Here is a 20,337-nt window from a genome sequence, read left to right as displayed (position 1 = left end):
AAATGATTAATGAGACTATAATGTCTTCTTGGCAGAGAAACAACTAGTTTTCACCCAAAAGTCGACAAGATTTCCCCCCTTCATCACTTCTTCTGGCTAAAATCTGACACGGTCGTGTTATCATAGACACTGAATAGAAAATGTGAGCAATGGGGGTGTTGCCTGGCAACATCTTTATGATGCAAAGTGACTTCCTCAATAGACTAAAATGTGACATCCTGTGAGTTGGTCCTGGGTGGTAAAGTACTGAGAGAGCAGAGACAACGGCTCCATACATTCCTTCACAGATTGAGTTGTTGGGATGTTCTTACATAGAAATGTATTAGTCAAAGCATATTTAGTCCAATCTGACCACGTCTGGAAAAACATTGACTTCCCACTCGCTGGTGTTCATTCATTCACCCCCCCTCTTGTCTCTTCCTCTGTCAGTGTCTAGTTGGCTCCTTCCAGATCATCAGCAGGAGTTCTTTAGTTTGACAGAGCAGCAGCACTAAAGAGGGAGTACGACTAACGTACACAACTAACTTGCATCCACGACAGTTCGTCCTCTATGGATGTGCTAAAAACAAAGCGTTTTATTCAAAAGAAAGCATCTCAGTAACCACCGCAGCTTTTACATCTAAACGGCCTGTCCTTCGTAGCAGATCAAACAAGTGACCTAATTTCACCCTGAATGTGTTTGGTAACTATGTCTGGTATTTTCAGCAGACTGATTTAACCGAAGGTATGTCAGCTATGGTGATACAAGTAAAAGAAGGAAAGGAAAAACCTAATCAGAATAGACTGAGTGTGTACCATGATCACTCTTGAAATGCACTGGCTTTCTTGTAGACAATTAGATGAGAAGACTGATAACACTCTTGTGTCTGTCCAGCCTGCAGTCTGGTTAGCTTAGCTTAGCAAAAAGACTTGAAACAGGGGGAAACTGCTAGCCTAGCTCCGTTCAAAAGCAGCATATTCGGCACATAGCCCCAAGTAAGACCACAACGTGTAATTTTTCTATTTACAGTTTTTGCCAGCTTAATAAAGCAAAGAGATATAACGTGTTAGTAGTCAATTTTACTGCCGCTGGTAGATTACTTTTTAAATCTTTAGACAGTGCCAAGCTAGCTGTGAGTTAACCTAACCGACAGATATGAGAGTGGTATCAATCTTATGAACTAATTCTCTTGAAGAGAAAGACTAAGTGCAGTTATAAAATATAATATTTCTTTTAACCAGCAAATAGAATCAAAATTAAGAGTTTGCACTTATTATCTACTTAACATGCAAGGATTTGTAGTTTGTAGGATTTGAGTTTTGGATAAAACTAAAATCCTCTAAAAGAGTTTGAATGTAGTCATGAACCAGGCTCATGAACACATGGCATTTGGGTGAAATGTCGTCTGTTTGTTTATTCTGTTCGTACCTTGTTGTAGTAGTGGACCTCCGCTACGTGCCACTGGCCGTCACTGACTCCCCCGAGGATGTACGGTGAGACTGTAGTCTTGGTCTCACCTGGGGAACAATGAAAGAGGTGAATAACTCAATGCACTCAAAATATTATAAAACTGAATAACAAAATGTTTGCAGTAATCACAATAATAAAGAATAAATAACTGCCTCACCTGCAGAGAAGGTGAGCTGTATCTGCTCATTAATGATTTCCATGGCGAGGAAGTCATGTTTCTCATTGAAGCGGCCGTTGTAGAGTAACAAACCATTGGACTCTTTAGTCGCAAATCTGAAAAGAGAGACAATATTTTTGATTGAATTACATGTTTCACTACTCAATACCATCACTGTTTAGTTCTTGTAAAAAAAAAAAAAATCCATATTCACCCTATAAATGAAAGGTTAAGGCTGGTGATATTCTACATTGTTGCTATTGTCAACAATGTACTACATACCAAAATCAACAATTAATGCTTCTTAGTAACAAGTATAGTTGATGTAGTTAAAGCCTGATATTATAGTTTATTCCTCTGTGCCTTAGACCTCAATTGTTGTAAATGAACCAGAACATTGTAATTTATTTTTAAGAGTGAGGAAAGTGTATTCATCCGCTGTGGAAAATAGTCCCAAACAAATACAGTATTTACTCTTGTTCTATTAACATTTGCTGAAAATGACATTGCCCAGCTGTTTAAAGAAATGAATGAGACTTAAAAAGTATATATAACTATAACTATATTTGTAACCTGTTTATAAAAAATGACTGCTTCATAGGAACAATTGGGATTGGAACTGAGTGCCAAAGACATGTAGAGGAGTATTATTTTTGGTCTTTTCATTAAATTTGCTGAAATTAAGAAAAATATACTGTAACACCAGCCTTTGAACAGTAGGATACCAAAAGACATACGTACTGACATGTACTGTAAGAAAACATTTGCTGTGCAAAGAAAGAATGCAGTGACCTATTTATGAATATCCATACTATTCCTTCATATTCACCTTGCGTACATTTCACACTGGAGTGCTACAGTAACACAGTGTGACGTGGAGCTCGCTATCATGAAGACGGGCTAAAGACTCAACAATGCAGAGGTTTGACAAAGATCACTGAACAGATAATGAGGTTAATCGTGAACACAAGGCCGAGTCAGGGGGAGGAGAAAAACAAGTAATATTTGCAGCGTGGACACGGTGAAGGAATACAGAATCTGCCTGCCATAAAACGACATCACAGAGCCACATTACATGACACACTACAACACAGAGACAGAAAACTAGGGCAATGTCAAAGTGGCACGTGGGGGAATGCATTACCGCAAGTAAAGAAGGGGCACAAAAGAAGACGGTTCAGAGTAACGACGACGACAGATTCAACATATATTTCCTCATGAAGGAGAACACAGACAGCTGCCAGCGCTGTAACCACAGCCTCAGTTTCAGATTCCTGTTTGCATCTTGATGATGAAACCAGATCTCCCAGGGCCATCGTGTTGCATGATCCTCGCATATTAATGCACATTTCTGTATATCTGTGCACACACATAGTTCAAACTCGGGGACCAGATAGCCAACGGTGCCTCTCTCTCTATGTGGGACCAAAGCATGTGGTGGAGCATATGGTTTAAAAATATCACGCTTTACCTGTCAGCTGTGGTCTGTGGTCGTAAATCTGATCCTGTGTAAATGGGTCATTGGGATGTGTGAAACGGTGTTATGACAAAAAGGTTATTAATAAATTCAGCAATAACTACTGCATTTATTCATTATCCGTCCCACAGGGGACCCAACAATGAGTCTCATGTGCACATCTGCCAACCGAGAGACATGTGTGGCTTACTGGCGTTGGTATTTTCTGGACATTTACTCCATTAACGTGCAACTTCCTTTTCCTAACTGGTTCTGAAAACAACAAAAGTAGCGTGACTTTTACCCTAAACAGAGCTTCAGCCGTTTTTCTTTTAGATGAAGTATGTTATTCATACATCCACATATCTATACATGCTCTCAGACAACATGAGCATCCGCCAACCCCCTTCTTTCAGACTTCAGGGTTTGAGGACATACTATGCATGATGCTGTTTGTGCTGTATTCTTGAGCTAAAGAGGAGCCAGAGGGCACGGCACCACTGACCCGCTAACTGAGGAAAGCAATAATCACGACCTCAGAGGAAAGAGGATGCCGATGCTCCAGATGATAATAACAGCAGAGACAGAGCAGTCAGACGAAGTCTTTATATTCAGTAAAAAACATAGAACGTCATCTAGAATCATGATCTAAAGTCTCTAACCCTTCACTAGGCTTCCAGTCTTTGACGGATCGATTTAAAAGGCTTCTCCACATTGCCCCACTGAGCCCTGTGAACTATGAGAGTAATCAGCCGGAGCTAAATCCTGACTCAACTGGCCTCACTGCGTGTCACATTAGGCACCCATCAGTAAAAATAACAACCAGTCTGCCCTTATGTAGGGGACCGTGTCACGCTATGCTAACATGCTGCATTTGTGCAGTGGGGAGGAAAAAAGTAAGCCCTTTATTTATTTTAAAGCCGAAAAGTGTGAAATGAAGAGATACAATATTTGTTGGATAATATAATTTATATGAGCTGCTGGGAAAAAAAGAGAAGCCTTATTGAATTAATTATTTTAAGAATATTTTTTAACTTTGGAAGTCAGCAGGTTGATTCACCACTTTGATCCAGATTAAAATGTCTTAACAACTGCTGAATGGATAAAGATTTTGTAGACATGCATGTTCCCGAGAGGATGAATTCTTCTGAATTTGGCAATGCGCTGACTTTTCCTCAAACACTGGCATGAGGTTTGTTGGTACTGTCATTCATAGTTGTCCGGGGATGAATCTTAATTGCTTTGGAGATCCCCTGACTTTTCCTTTAGGGCTATACGCACATTTTTCTTTTAATAAAAAAATATCACTTAAACATGTTTGCACTTGGTTGGCAGTGGGTATATCAATAAAAACTAAATGTGACAGAAAATACACCTGACGCATGTGAATAAAGCGTCCGCTCCATTAAAGAGACGGAAAAGATCAGAGTTCTGTGTGGACTGATGAGGAGACCGTAACATTTTTCACATCAATACATAAAACAAACAAATATTTCCATCACATTTTCCAAATAATTGTTCCATTGTTTGAGGATTGACTAGCGCTCTTTTGATTCCTTCATCTTGTTGCTCTATCTTCTTTTGTGATGGTTCAACAGGACACATGCCTGGAGAATTAGCCCCACAAGCTGTTTATCTTGATCTATCAGACTCCTAATATTTTCTTCACAGTAATGAGTGGAAACACAATTAATCTACATTTACATTTGCTGATTCTCTGGAAATAATTCAGGCTACATTTGGATAGAAACTTAACTGATAAGGTTTACATTTGTGGTTTTGATTCATGTTAAAAAAATATATATTGGATGGCTTGAAGCCTATTGGCACGCTGACATACAGTACTTCCTCACAGGGCCACAATGACTGAAGACTTAGTTTTGTTCAACATGTGCTCTTGTATGAAATTAACTATGACCTAAACATCAGTTAAGCTGCATAATAGAGATTTCATGATGTGAAAGACATTGCATTGTGTTTGTGTTGATCCCAAAACTCTCTGTACCTGTCTGTGAAATCTCAGCCTTAATTGCGCAGCTCAACAGCCAGAGCTGTGATAGAAAGAGACTGAAAATGAACCGTCACTCAGTGAATTGGTTCCACATCCTGAGCCGTTCATCATAACAGAAGCTCTTTCTGGGGGAACCCGATCAGTGCAGGCTCAGGTAACAGAGCTACTTGCTGACCTCACCTGCCTCGGGCTCTCGGTATCGGCCGCTTTTACACAGCAGCCACTTCACAGCTTCGGTAAACTGCCAGTGAAATGAAGACCACTTTCAAAACTGGTTTGAGCAGTTCTCCATCAAAAAAGAGCGTCATCTGAACCTCGTTTAAAGAAGGGCAGAGTCCATAAAGCTCACAAGGGGGATATTATTTCACCGGCAGCCATTGTGAGTGTCAACAACTGCCAAACAAGGCTAAGGTGACGGGTATCACAATGAAAAAGCAAAATGGCAGGAAATATTCCCTGTGATACCATCCGAGAGGTGATACTTGTTGTCACTTGTTGTGACAGATATCAAACAGAATGGACGGCTTTTATCGTTGATTATATTTCATCACATGGAGAATTCATGCAGACTGGAGGCCCCACTGTCTTTGCATGTGTTCAGAGTTCACGGCGCGTCTGCTCATTTCTAAAGCTCCTCCCCCTCTACAAACCACCATCCAACAGTCAACCACACAGATTAAAAGCGTCTGCTTCAATTTCTGACACAAAGTAATACAAATATTTACCTACGGGACAATGATGTCAATGATTATGTTAAGAGATACTGCCGTAAAGTTAAAACCCAGATATACTAAAACTAAAACTGTCTACTTTTAAAACTAATGTGATAAAAAATTTCATGAGGCGCAGGTTTTTCTTTTTGTGCAGTGTCGGAAAAGCAAAGATCCGTGGGCTCAGGTCTTCTATTTTTACTAAATGCTAATTGCGGCATGAGATAGCACCTCCAGCTCTCAGAGAAAGTGCCAGCATTAGCAATGACATAGCTGTTCTCATCTCATGTCATACATCCTTCACAGAAAAGCACTGAAAATAGTCTGAACTGAGATTTCTTTTCAGTCTGCTCGTGTTTTTCTTGGGTGTAATATGAAATTAAGTGGTTGTTTCTATTTCTCCCATATGGTAGTTAATGAATAGTTTGATTTGTTGGAAAAGAAGCTCAATCAGTTTATTACCAAAGTAAATTGAGAAGCTGGCCCTCCCATGTCTTTAAGGTAAATTTCAAGCGACAGTCAGTAGCCGGTTAGCTTAGTGTAGCATAAAGAAGGGACATGGCAGAGGGAAACGGTTAGCCAAACTTTAGCAAAATCCACCTATCATCATCTTTTTCACTAAGTTCACTAATTAGCATGATATATCTTGTTTGTTAATTTCGCATCTAACTGTAATCAATTTCCCAAAATGTTTTTAAATAAGTATTAAACACGCGGAAAATTTCTGCACTTTTCAGTTCTGTTATTTAGTGGGGTTTTCCCTATATTTAGGAACAGTTGGTGTCGTATGTTGTCGTACATCATGTAAAGGCCACTGATTTGGGGTTATTATATAAAATTGCAAATAAAATAGTCTATAACAAATATATTTTCTAAGGAATAACAATAAAATATGAGCTGAAAATGAAAAACTAAAACAAACATTGAACATTTGGGCAGAAATAACACCAAAATGACCCTAAAAAATAACCTGAAGCCAACATTAATAATGAAGTTAGCAATAGCAATATTGCAGTTACAATGTTGCATACATATATAATGACTGCACACTACCGTACACTAAAGACGGCCTCTCTCTGGCTTCACCTTAGTGAGGGAGACTCACATTGACCAGAGACACTGACTGCAATAAGATCAGACTCAGTCTTGGCTGCAGGACTCACATCCTCATGTTATGCAAGTATCTTCAGCTCACCTTTCGGACATTTTTTACCTCACAGTGCAGTATGCACGCCTCTAATGTGCAGTGGTTCTGTGTTTACAGCACAGTGACTGTAATCAGATACAACCGTGGATCTACAGGAGATGGCTTTTGTTCAGTGAGCCCATTATTGCTAATAAACAGCATTATCGTTACATAAATGTGAGGTGGGGGGAGCACACTTCAGTGGAGGGAATAGCTAGAGAGCATGCAGAAGTAGGATGTGGGGGTGGAGGAAGAGTGAATCACAGATTACTGGAAAGCGATGGAGAAGCGCAGGTGATTCAGGTGAGCTGCAGCTTGGAGCAGGGAGGCTGAGTTGCTTACGTGAGAGAGAGGGTGAAGTGAAAGCGTTGGCGGAGGCCCTTGAAGGTCAGGAATGAGTGCTGGGGGAAGTTGCGTGTGGTCATCTCACAGTAGGGCTTCTCGTAGCCGCCCGGCGGACACTCGCATTTAAAGCCGCCGACCAGCAGGTTGACACAGGAGCCGCCGTTCTTGCAGACTCCCGGAGCACAGTGGCCCGAGCGGGACGACAGCTCGCAGCGCACTCCTGGACACAGAGAGGTGGATGGAGAAGGAGGAAAGTGGAGAGAAATGAAGATTAATATTGTTTGTGACAAGCAGCATCACCTCAGTCATCCCTGTGGCTTCCACCTCAGGGACTCCACACTGCTCTGTGCTTGCTTTCTGTCACTGCAGCGGTCCTATATGTGCCGTTACAGACGTGTAACATCATCCACCTGAACATTATACAGCTCTACAGTTTCGCATATACAGGAGTGGAGAAAAAATACATTATGACATTGTTACCTCAGAAGAAAACTGACTTAAGAAGAGTAAGAATGATCAGCATCTTCCCCGGTGTCACAGGCTCCCCCTGTTCCCCCACCCCCCTTTGGGAATACGGTTTGTGTGCATTCACATTCAGGGAGACAACTTGGTGTCTCAAAGCAGTGAGTTTATGCATTCAGACTCTGAAGCGTCAAACGCAATTATTGCAATTTCTGCAGACGGTGTGGTTCATGATGATTACATTTAGCTTTTTCACTCCTTACAGACATTTGATAAGTTCCTTTTCAAAATACAATGTCAATCAGAAATAAGTAGATGTGTGTTCCTCCTATCTGTACTGCAATGTACAGAAAATCTCAGAAAAACAAAATAGCAATACATTTGATATTTAATCAGACCCTTCTTTAATGTCAGCCAAAGCTGAGTAATGGGTCACAAATAGGGCTGCTTTTCCATTCAACGCTTACTCTATTTAGGGGCGCTGGAGCCAATCCCAGTTGACATTGGGTGAAGGCAGGATTCACCCTGGACACTCTATCGCAGGGCCTACATAAAGACAGATCACCATTCACTCTCACACCTACGGGCAATTTAGAGCCTCCAATTAACCCTTAGCTGCATGTCTTTGGACTGCTGGAGGAAGCCAGAGGGAACCCACGCTGACACGGGGAGAACATGCAGGCTCCACACAGAGGGACCGCCCAGACTGGGATCCGAACCCGGGCCCCTCTCTCTGTGAGACGACAGTGCTAGCCTCTGCACCACCGTGCAACCCAGGGCTGCATAAAACAATTATTTTCATAATTGATTGATCAGAAATGACAAAAAAAAGAAGATATTCAGTCAAATAAATTCAAGACAAATAAATGCACAACTGAGAAGCTTTCTGTTGATCAGCTAATCAAGAATTTTCCAAACCATGTATTCATAGAGAGATTCACATTCCTGAGGTTTTCTCTATCTTCTGTGATAATTAATATCTTTGGGTTTTGGTTTGTTGGTCGGTAAAAGGACCATTTTCTGACACATTAAAGACAAAACAATTGATCGATTAATCGAAAAAAGAATCAACTTCAGGTTATTCAATTATAAAAAATGGATCACATTGAGCTGAGCTGCAGAATTGAGACAGACGACTATCGGTCACACCAGGCCAACCAAACAGTGATCAATTTGAAGCGGGAGGTCGGTACAGCAGCCAGACGTGGACATACAATGAGACCGTGTCACTATTGGGCCACGGCCCTGAAGCTCACAGGCCGTTTGTCTGGATCCTCTGGACGGGGAGGCTGCAGAAGTTGCTCGGGCGAGACCGTACACTCCCATGTGTGTGCTGGAATTTGTGTCAAAGCCACTCAGTCAGAAGAGTGGAAGACTACTGTAACACTGACACACACACACACACACACACACACACACACACACACACACACACACACATGCACGCACACACGCACACACACACACACAAACACGCACAGCCCACATCTTCATCCAACACCACTGAGACACAGGCCTTTTATTTACTCTTTGACTATTAATCCTCTATTCAGAGAGCGCTGAAAGCAAGCTTCTTTGTCTTATCGCTGTTGTTGAGTCAAAGTTAAGTCAAGAGACGCTGGATGAGACATAGAAGTTGCTGATAATGAAGCTGAACATCTTTTGATTTAAAGAGATAATTTTGGACCCCAGAGCCAAAAGAAACTTCATACAGAAGACCGTGATTAAACTTCCAGCTGCAGTTTACAACAAGACAACACAAATTATAAAAAGGTATTATAAATTGTTATATTAGGTTTAGAAATAATAAATACATGGATTTATAGTTTGGTAATAACAAGACTAAATACAAAATAGTTGTGGGTTGCCAGGTTGTGTGCCCATGTTCGGCCAAGATAGCTTGTTTTACCTGGTTGGAGCTTTAGCTAATGAAGAACTCTTTCCTGAACTGTTGACCTCTTAGAAAGCTGCAGAGCATCAAGGCAAAACATTGTGTTAAAGATTTACTAACATTTATGACTACAGCATCAATGGCCTATTGTTAACCCATTGAGACTGCAGACATTACTGTCTTTAGGAGGCTGCAGTCTTACAGATAGAGTGAGTGATATCATATGAAACTAGATGACCTCATGGATTCATTGGTACCAGCAGTGTTATGCTAGCGTGTTGGGAAGAAGACTAAACAACACTCTAAAGTTAGGTGAAACTTTGGTGAGGCAATTATTCAATAATAACAATAATATTTTGTTTTTTTGCAGTTTCCATAACAGAAGCTCTCATCATTCAATCGCAGAGAAATGCAATTCTTGCAGAAATCTCCAAATGTTAAATGTTTTTTATACCAAATCACAGCATGCTTTTTTATGGTGTTCCTCTTGTCTTAATTTTATATTTTGGAGGGATTTTTTAATATTTTTTTTAATTCTTGAGTGTCCAATGAATTTAAATGTAGCACCAAATCTGTGTATTAAATGGTATCAACCCACACATTGCTGCAACAACGTATGAGACTCTGAGACTTATGAGATAATATAACTGGGGAATTGACACTTCCATCACATTGTTCTCACAAAGTATTATAATGAATGACTATAACAACTTGACACACTGCGACTCAAATTAATCTTCGGTTCCCGGCTGTCAGACTCCTCTTCTACCCCGCAGACAGAAACAGGTCTATGTGGGTCTCTCAGTCTTAAACCCTCAACCTTTGATATATGATGGTTTTATTAATGGGGGTTCCTTTAACTTGTATGCTCACTACCTCACATCCCAAAAGGTATTTTTTATTTATGCTACATAATGAGCCCTGAATGAGTAAGACACCAATAACTTGTCTTTCAACCTGAAGCCATCATTGAGTAGTATTAAGCCTTGTAACGTCAGTAATGTCAGGGTGCGGCGTCTCTTCCAGAAGCAATAAAATGGAGTGTAATAGCAGCTCTACGCTGTCAGCTCGTGACAATTTACTTCTGGCTGATGACTAACAGCTTCTGCTGGCCAGCCGGCATGAAAATAAAGCCTTCCTGTTCCAGAGTTGTCTGCCTTGTTATTAATTCAGCAACTTGCTGTAGGCAATCAATTACTTGTGTTTCTTTAAGCAGCCACAGTGGTCAAACATTGCATCAGCAAACAGAGCTGTATTAAACAGAGCTGCTTGGACAGTTTAGTCACAACAACACTGTGCTTTATTGTGGAAAATACATATTTAACAGTACATTTCGTTGCAAATGTATACAGATCTTCCTCACTGTTGTCTGACAAAATGCTTTTCAGTGTTCAGTTCCTCTCCCTGTGGGATGTCTCCACCACAACAGCTTTATGTTGCCAGGTGAGCGGCACAGCGGGGTGTGTAATGGGCTCACAGTCACAATTCTACAGAATATCCTGATCAATAATTCAAACATGTCTCCTCTGCTCTATTTCCCCCTCTATAAGTCCATCCCAGTGCCCACACTGTGTTCGCTGCCAGCATGAATCATTAAGGCAGCAAATCACACAGAGATCCTGTTTTTATTTAGACAGGAAGAGACACTTCAGCACTTTGCTCTTTACGTTTTGTTTTTGGTTTCTAAATGTGATACTTGATTGAACATTGTCTGAGAATATATAAACTGTATATAAAAAGGCATTGACTGTGGATAAACATGTCAGTGCATAATTATAATTAAACTGAAAATCAAGGTGTGATTGGATGGAAGAAATATTCAAAATTCAGGCAAACACCACTTTTTAACTAAAGAATTAAACGTTACTGCATGCATTAGAGCTAATTATAACACGGAATACAAATTTAGATATTTACACCTCTGACCACACATTAGTCTTGTTTTTCTCAAACACACACAATGAAAAACAACAGATGAGAATGTGTCTGCTAAACGGGTTTGTAGTAGTTAATCATACATTGATCCCAGAGGATCTTCACACACACAGAACAAACGAAATGGACAAAATGTGACAAATAAACCTAATAAATGGATTTGCTAAATGAACGACATCCTGTAATTCAAGCCATTGCTGCATACATTCACAGTAAAAACAGCAGCTCCTATATCTGAGACCAGTAAACAATCAAAAGCATAAAATAATCAACTTGAGAAAAGAATAATCAAAAGATGGAGTGTCACTGTGCACTACTCATGTGTGCAAACAGTGTTTGTGTAGAGATCAACAAGTGTGTCTGAGCTGCTCGGTGACTAGTGAGCTTTATCCAGAGGGCGGATCCCTCCAGACACGACGACAACAACAACAACAACGAGATCAGGGAAGCTGAGAGCGAGATCCACTTTCACTACGGCACAGACTCAGTCTGTCAAACACAGATCAATAATTTGATGGCCAAGAGGTCAGCGTGAGGATGTTGAAAGAGCAACGGCTCAGGATTGTGACGGTGAATGATAAGATAAGGTGATCAATGCCGGAATAGATCCATGACCTCGAGCGATATCTATGATCACATCTTCTTGCCGCATCACTGTCGTCAAGAGTCAGAGGACTAAACTTCAACACATTAGAATAATTATACTGCACCTTTTTGATAGATTTACATTTCGTATAGTATTCCTTTCCTTCTATTTATGATTCTTGACTTTTGCAGTACTTGTTTTTTTCTTTTTCTTTTGTATTACTGTGTTTGTTTGTTATGCATCAAACACAGAGGCAAATTATTTGTATGTGAAAACTTATTTGTAAATTAACCTGATTCAGTTTTATACTGCTATATTTTATTTTACGTCATATTGTTTATTTTATTATTGTGTTGTAAGCAAATGATGGAGCTTTTTGTCGAGGAACCAGTTGAAGGATAACTTCAGTGTTGACCTACAAAAATACACCATCCCTGCACCACTTTTATAATTTGAACGGTATCGCACCAGACGTGACTGATCCACATTCATGTCATCGTTACCTTTAGAGCCATGTCACTTACATAAAAAAATATCCCATTGAGTTTCACACTCAATGTGAGGTGAATACAGATTATACATTTGAGAAAAAAAGACTACTGGTGCTGGTTCAGGAATGCTGGCTGACAATGTTTGTCTACTCATGTCATCTCTGAGGCAAATTATAGCGGCTTTCAGTGCTTGGCATGCGACCATTTCAATGTCGGTGTGAGTTCTTGCGGCAAAAGAATGCCTGCACATTAAAACACCACAAATGGATTCTTGATAATTCAATGAATTACCAGAGAAAAAAGGGACTTTATCATCACAAACATATGCAGGATGGTGCGATCCACTCATTTTCATACAGATGGAAGAACGTACTTACTGCAATACACACGACGTGAATTGCTCACGTCGTGTGTATTACAGTAAGAAAAGGAGGATAACATCTTGATGTTCAGCATCTACAGAATGACTCAGCAGAGCCAAATCATTCACTCTGTCCTTTTGAAAAACACTGAATATGATGGCTGTTATGTAAATATATATATATATATATATATATATATATATATATATATATATGTATATATAAAACAGCCATCATATTTGGCTATTATATATATATATATATATATATATATATATAATTTTTTTTCCTGCCACCATCTGGCAACGCCTACGGTCCAACAGTCACACACGCACACGCACACACACACGCACACGCACACGCACACGCACACACACACACACACACACACACACACACACACACACACACACACACACACACGTCTATGCACCATTAACACATAAACATTCCTCTGATTGTCCATCCAACTCTCTTACAAGCATAATCACAGCTTTTCAGCACTTAGCTATCCAACCGAATCACACAGAGTGAGCAATTTAGCATGCGCTTGCACACGCGCACGCACGCACACACACGCACACACGCACGCACACACGCACACACGCACACACACACACACACACACACACACACACACACACACACACAGCACAGCTTGGAGACTGGTGAACTCAACGCTCACTGAGGCAGAACAGTGAGAGTTGTAGATCACAGAGGAAAACACATCAAATGAAAACCTGAAGTCTGCACACAACCTTGTGTGATCAGACGGTCTGACAGCGGGATTCAAACTTCAAACCGATCTTAAATCATCGGCTACATAACCACGTTCACTCTCACATAACTCACCAAGTCCTGCTGGATCTAACGGCACCTGGGTCTAAACCCTCGACTGATGGCTATATTAATGTGACTGATTGTGGTCTCTGCCGCAGGATGAAAATATGCCCACTTCACCCACTCACACATTCGCTCTCCGTCTCTGCGGATTCACGTTAAAAGCACCTATAGTTCAGCTCCAACACCCACAGCTGTGCATAAGAATATGTAAGTGTCACTCAACCTGGATTCTGAGTGACTGAGCCCACACATTCAAATGCCTGACACTATTTCAGGCTCCATAAACAGCGGCATAAATAGGTGAAAAAACCTTTTAATGTTTGACGAGGAACAATGGAAGCGATGCCATTACAGAGAGCACAGCGTGAATACATCTGCACTTTCTGCTTTCTAGTTTATATATTTATATAATATATTTATTTAACAGGCTTTTCTTTTTACAGCAAATGTGACTGCAGTTTTAGTTGAAGTGATGGTTTATCAACTATAAATGTGGAAATCAGATTTTACAAGAGAATGTGAAATGATTGTTCATCAGCCCTGACTTCTGCTTTTAGATGAGATGAAGTCACAGCCACTGAAAACCTTAAACGTAAAAGTGCTGCCCCAAAAGAATTCAGGTAGCAAGTCAAACAACCACTATACGATAATGAATATGTATTATTCACAACTGCCCTAACTCATAGCGCTTTATTTCAATTGTCAATAATTTGTGGTGGATGAAGCACTGAGATCTTGAACTTTAGTAAAAGGGCCAATACAGTAGTGTAGAAATACTCAGTTGATTAAATGTCCTACATTCAAAGCATTGACAGCTAAATGTATCCAAAGTCCAAGAGCTAAAAGTACACATTATTTCAGAAAGTTTTAAAACTTGATTATAATTTGCCATTAAAATGTTTAAGGGACACTTCATTTTAACTATATTATATTATAATCTATAATAATACATCTAAATGTAATGTTTGATATGTTGTATTAACAATCAGTATGATGACTGTATTCATAATAAAAATATGAATCTGTAAAGTAACTATTGACTCAAGCTGTCAAATAAATATTGGAGAGTAAAAATTACGATATTTACATTTGAATAGTAAAACTATAATGTAGCATAAAACGGAAATACCATACAAGTACAAGTACCTTAAAACCGCACATAAGTACCGCGTTTGAGTAAATGTACTTTACGTTACTTAACGTCGTTGCATTTAATAAACCAAGTAACTCTGTGCTTCAAAGACAAGATGAAACTCTAAATCACATTAAAAAGTCAGGGTTTGACCCACTTAACCTCTCAACAAAAAGATGGGGCAACCACCTAAATATGCATACTGTATAAATCAGCATATTTTAATTTGCTTCCTCTTTAAACTCTTTTTCAACTTCTCCCTTTTCCCCTTAACCATAAAATGTGTGAGCAGACAGTCTTTAACCCTTTGAGGACATGAAACATTTTTGGAGACTGAATAATACGTCCTTTAACCGGCTAGTAATTCTGCTGCCAACAGTAATAAATTAATTCTCCATTATCGCTGCAAATGGAAGCTTCTGTTCTCTCCGTCTCAACATATTCTGTGCTTTGTGATATATTTTCTCAGGTATTTTTTTTTTTTTACCACAGGGCATTTTACAGCCAGGGGATACTCTCCATCTGTAGCCTTCTATAATTAATACTTCCCTTCCCCTATCCCACTCAGCGATACAACTGCTGTGTTTTTCTTCACAAAGTAAAGATCCCTCTGAAATCCCCAGTCACCAAATAGACACCAGAGAGTACACAGAGGTTTGTTATATCATCTTTCTTTCTGTTCTTTGAAACGCAGTCCACTCCTCCAGCTCAGGGTGAAGTTTGTAGTGTAGGTGTGAATAACTACGCAGGTATTACAGGTTATTCAACGGCAGCATAAATAGCATAAAACAAGGTTATTCATCATTCAGATTACAAGAATGTTTTCATCTTGTAAATAAACCAGATAAAGAATAAATAAACAGACTAAATTTAATTTGCGTCAAGTTCCAATTAAGGCAATCTACATTTAAAATGTACAGAATCGCATAGCAACTGTTTACTTCTGCTGTGGCCGACTGCAACAGTGACAACCAGATCAATAACTCATCACTCAGCCTTTGTCTGCAGAGCTCCGCTCATCAGCGTACAGGACAGTCTGCTTTTTCTTCTTTTTTTTTTAAGTGCCAGGTTCAATAAAGAGCTGGAGAGGGAGTGAATGGGACAGATGTAGACTTTAATGTCCCCATGGGATCTTTGTGAAGGAGAAGAAATTAACATTTTGAAGGCTACATGTGGACACAGCTTGGCAGAAATTGTGCCCTTTCACCTTCCAGTGGCAGGACGTTTGAAGACAGGACAATTATTCAGTGGGAACTCACGAGGGAGCAAAACCCCCTCAAACACTGATTGTCCAATCATAGCTCAGAAATTGTGGGCTAACCAGACACAGTAGGCTCCGGATTTCCCCAGAAAACACTGCATGTGGCCAAAAAACTAAACACAACAGCCAAATGTAAGGATTGTCGAGAAAACTACTGTGGTGGAAATTTATCTTAAGTGCTTTATTCTTAAATGTGTAGCTGAACTCTGAAAGTAGAGTTCAGTTCATCTTGACGCAGCCTAATCAGCGCCATCCGTGTGAAGCAATAACAGGTGGATGTCGGTATTGTTTTTGTTCTTTTCTTTTTGTTTTCTTTCTGTGCCTCTCACTCTTGCCTCTCAGGGCCGCAGCCAAACAACACCCTCCAGACAGGCATCAAGGCTTGTCTGGAGGGAAGGAGGGGGGAAAGGGCAAACATTTCAATAATAATTGTTGATGTATAAAACTCATGTTGAACTATTTTTCTGGGTCAGTCCTCCGAACCATCTGTGGTGACGAGCTCTGCCCATTTAATTGAATTATTCCAAGTTTCTGTTCAATAAATGCTTAAAGACATTTAAGTGTTTCACATCGCATTTGTTTTCTCTAAAGGAGATTGATGATTTTAATTAATTTCCATTACAACTACAACAATGTGTTGAAAGTGATTCCGATTTCCACCTCAAAGAAGTTGTGTTCAAAGAAGACTCCCATTAAATAAAAGCATGCCATTTGCTATACATGAAAAGTTAAACCTAAAAATCCAAAGTATACCAATCTGATGTTACATGTTTACTTATCATACTTATAAGATTATTACAAAGCTTTACACTGCAATACAAACATCATGTGGCTCCTTTAGTTGCATGTCCTGGACCTGGATCATTATGAATCAGTTTGAGACAAACTTCTCAGCCAACTAACTAGGTTAGCGTTAACTAGCCAGCTAGCGGGTAACATCTACTAGTTACAGTTGTTATTTCAGCCCAAAAGTTTAACATTTTCCCGCAAGAAATGGAAAGCCTGCTTTTGTCTGTCTCTGTGTGAAATCAGGGACCAAAGAATTGGTCCATCAATCTCTGTTATCCTTGTAAACTGCATCATGTGCCGTTGGAAACGTTGACAGTCATAGCAACAAAAACTAGGAAAGGTCAAGTGGTTAATGAAGCCTAGGGATGAGACTGATTGAAAAAAGCAGCACTGCTTCATCAATTTGATGTTAAATGAGGCCGCTCACCTGTGTAGTCCTCCAGGCACTCGCAGGTGTAGCCTCCCTCTCGGCTGCGACACACACCGTGAACTCCGCAGGGTTTCGAGTAGCAGAGGTCAATCTCCGTCTCGCAGTAGTCTCCCGTGAAGCCGGTGGGGCAGCGGCAGCGTAGTCCGGCGATGGGGTGGATGGGTCTGAACAGGATGGTGTCTGACGCAACGAACGGCGCCAAGCTGTCGAACTTCAGCACGGACACACACTTCATGTAGTTCTCACACGGCTCGCGGAGGCAGATGTTGTCGTCAAAGGGAAGAACTTCCTGCGAGGAGATCTTAGCGAGGAGGCTGCGGTTCAAGTAAAGCCTCTCCTGCAGCTCCTCTGAGCCGAAGAACTCTCCTCCACTTTCAACCGCCCTCCCGGGCCGGTCCCCTGCATGGCTGAGCCCTCCAGGCCGCTGGTGTCCCTCCCCCAACGCGGGCACCGCCACGGACAAGCTGACGTTGAGGATGCGAGCGCTGACGTCCGTGTCGTCTTGGATGTTAAAGATGACCACGTCTTCGGGGGCGGCGGACAGGACGCGGGCCACGCCGTCCAGGAACTGGGCGAGCAGCAGGGAGAGGAAGTGCTCCTGGGAGGTGTTGGCCAGCCTCAACGTGATGCTGTTGGACAGCATTTCATCGGTGATGATGGTGACTTGGAGAAGACACTGGGCTGACACTGAGTGGACACCATCTGAGAAAGACAAGAGATAAAAACAATGTCAGACTACTGTACACATTAATTAATATTTTGGAACAGTTCTTAGCTGGTGGACCAAAATAGTCTTTATACAAAGGTGGTGCGGACGATGGTGAACCGTTGATGATTGGGTTGGATGAAGATGTCCTCGAGGTTTTATGTTATGTTGCCACTTGATGTATATATAATGTGATGGTGAATTATTTATTTTTTTTAACATATTTTAATTATATGTCTTATGTTGTTTCCTTTGATTATGTTTGTGACACATAAAACCTAATAAAATGTGTTTGTTTTGTGTTCAAGTCTGTGTGTGCTTCATGTTTCACCATCAGAAACAATAAAGTTAAGTTGAAGTTAAATGTTCTGACTAAAGTGACGAACATACAGGAACACTTTTAGACATGGTCTTCATCCTTTGTCACATTCATGCTGCTGCTACTCGCACCCCTCCACCGCCCCATCACTGCCCAGTATTCATCAAATTCATCAGCTTCATCATTTCATCAGCCACAACTAGTTTCTGGACTCAATGGGGGGATTTATCTTGCTGCTGCTCAGGACACCACTCGAGAACAAACCCTCCTATAAAGACTGTCAAAACATAATGATCACACATCACCTGTTTATAATGAACAATTATCTTTTCTTCATCTTACTCGTCTCTCCTGATTGAAATAAGATGATGAGAGATCAAGCTGAATGAACGGACAATACTTGTTAGTCGGCTGAATACATTCTAGGTTTTGCCCTTTTTGGTTTAGAATATCACCAGACTCATCATATAATTTGCAGCATGTTTTCATTTGATATTGTATGAAAAGATCAGTTAATAACCTTGAGTCTGACACAAAAAACATCAACTGCAGCACCAACAGACGTAGCAGCTGCAATAACAGTAAATGCAGGATTGATGCAGGTACGGGCACGGTGGAGGATTCATGCAACAGCTGCTCCTGTATCACTGGGTTCAGCTCAACAACACGGCTGTTACTGTAAAGCTGCAGCTGGTATTGAAGGACTTAACAGACCCAAATTGTACATAAATTGACACTTTAATGAATATCAACACTTCTTTTGCTCATATTCCTGGCTTGGACAAGTGTTTTTTTCTCATGTGCCAGAACAGATAACCGACGTATGCCAAGACTTAGTCTATGTTTCCTTTCAATACATTCCAAGTTCCTAATCAGATATTTCACGCCTGTATTCACAACTCCTTCCCTCTTTGCTTTGTCCGGAAGCAGAGATGCTACTTAATTATACATGCCATACTGAAAGCCTTAAGTCTCAAATTCAACGGTTACAGCATTTTTTCAGCTCAGCAAATCTCATCTTTTATCTTGTTGTTCCGATCCTGTTAATGTTTCATCTTCTATACATTCAGTCCTTTGGCTTTGACTGAAGACATGTCGTGTTTTGTCTGCTATTATACAGTAGCTCTCGACTGTACAATACATTAATTCCCCTGTTAGGCCTTCATCAGCCGAGTCAGCCTCATAATCTAGATTTTGCTGTTGGTAATTAAAACCTAAATTATTCTGTTTCATTATGTTGCCTTAAGCCTATGTGCCCCATTTACATCAACTTTGTTAAGCTTATTTTCTTGCTTGTTTTCTATTGTAACCACATTTACAATGAAAAGAAAACTGCTCATCAGCTGAAAGCCACTGACAGCAGCAGTCAGCGCACTGCTCACTGAGGAGGAAAATTATAATGAAAAACAAACTCGATCCTAAACCATCCAATCACCAAGAGCACAAAGGGAAGTTCTTTATGTTGTTAACAAGCACACAACTGATGGATCTGAGTCCGCTTCCAGCAGACATAGAAAGTCTGCAACAAATGTTCAACTTGACCTGGATCACTGAGCCACAGATATTAAACTCTGCACTGAGTTCTCTGCCCGGTGAGAAGAAGTCATCCTGTAGTCGCATAACAAACTGTTTACTTTGGGTCTGTCTAAAGTGATGCGTCCCATTACCTGATATCATATCCCACTTTATTTAAATTCCTAATATTTCGATGTTTTTCACACAATGATTCCTAACTTCATTCTCTAATAACTAGGAATATTATGTCTATCTCGTCATCTGTGGATGGAGCTTTTATTACCTGGGAGAAAAGTGTCA

At 40.4% G+C, this 20,337-nt stretch overlaps 1 protein-coding gene across 1 annotated transcript in view; it reads right to left on the bottom strand.

The window, feature by feature from the left end:
• Window positions 1-20,337, bottom strand: part of celsr2 (cadherin, EGF LAG seven-pass G-type receptor 2) — a gene marked incomplete at both ends in the record, with an annotated part of 58,808 nt that overhangs the window by 19,385 nt on the left and 19,086 nt on the right. The window contains 4 exons of the mRNA XM_079218982.1: window positions 1,409-1,497; window positions 1,608-1,723; window positions 7,313-7,535; window positions 17,495-18,199. Coding sequence (XP_079075108.1) covers window positions 1,409-1,497; window positions 1,608-1,723; window positions 7,313-7,535; window positions 17,495-18,199 — 1,133 coding nt within the window. The remainder of the gene's footprint in view (window positions 1-1,408; window positions 1,498-1,607; window positions 1,724-7,312; window positions 7,536-17,494; window positions 18,200-20,337) is intronic.

This window comes from Taurulus bubalis, assembly GCF_910589615.1.
Source record: "Taurulus bubalis genome assembly, chromosome: 5".
NCBI classification, from domain to species: domain Eukaryota; kingdom Metazoa; phylum Chordata; class Actinopteri; order Perciformes; family Cottidae; genus Taurulus; species Taurulus bubalis.
The sequence above is the reverse complement of the archived record's forward strand: the minus strand, read 5'-3'. Positions and strand labels throughout refer to the sequence as shown.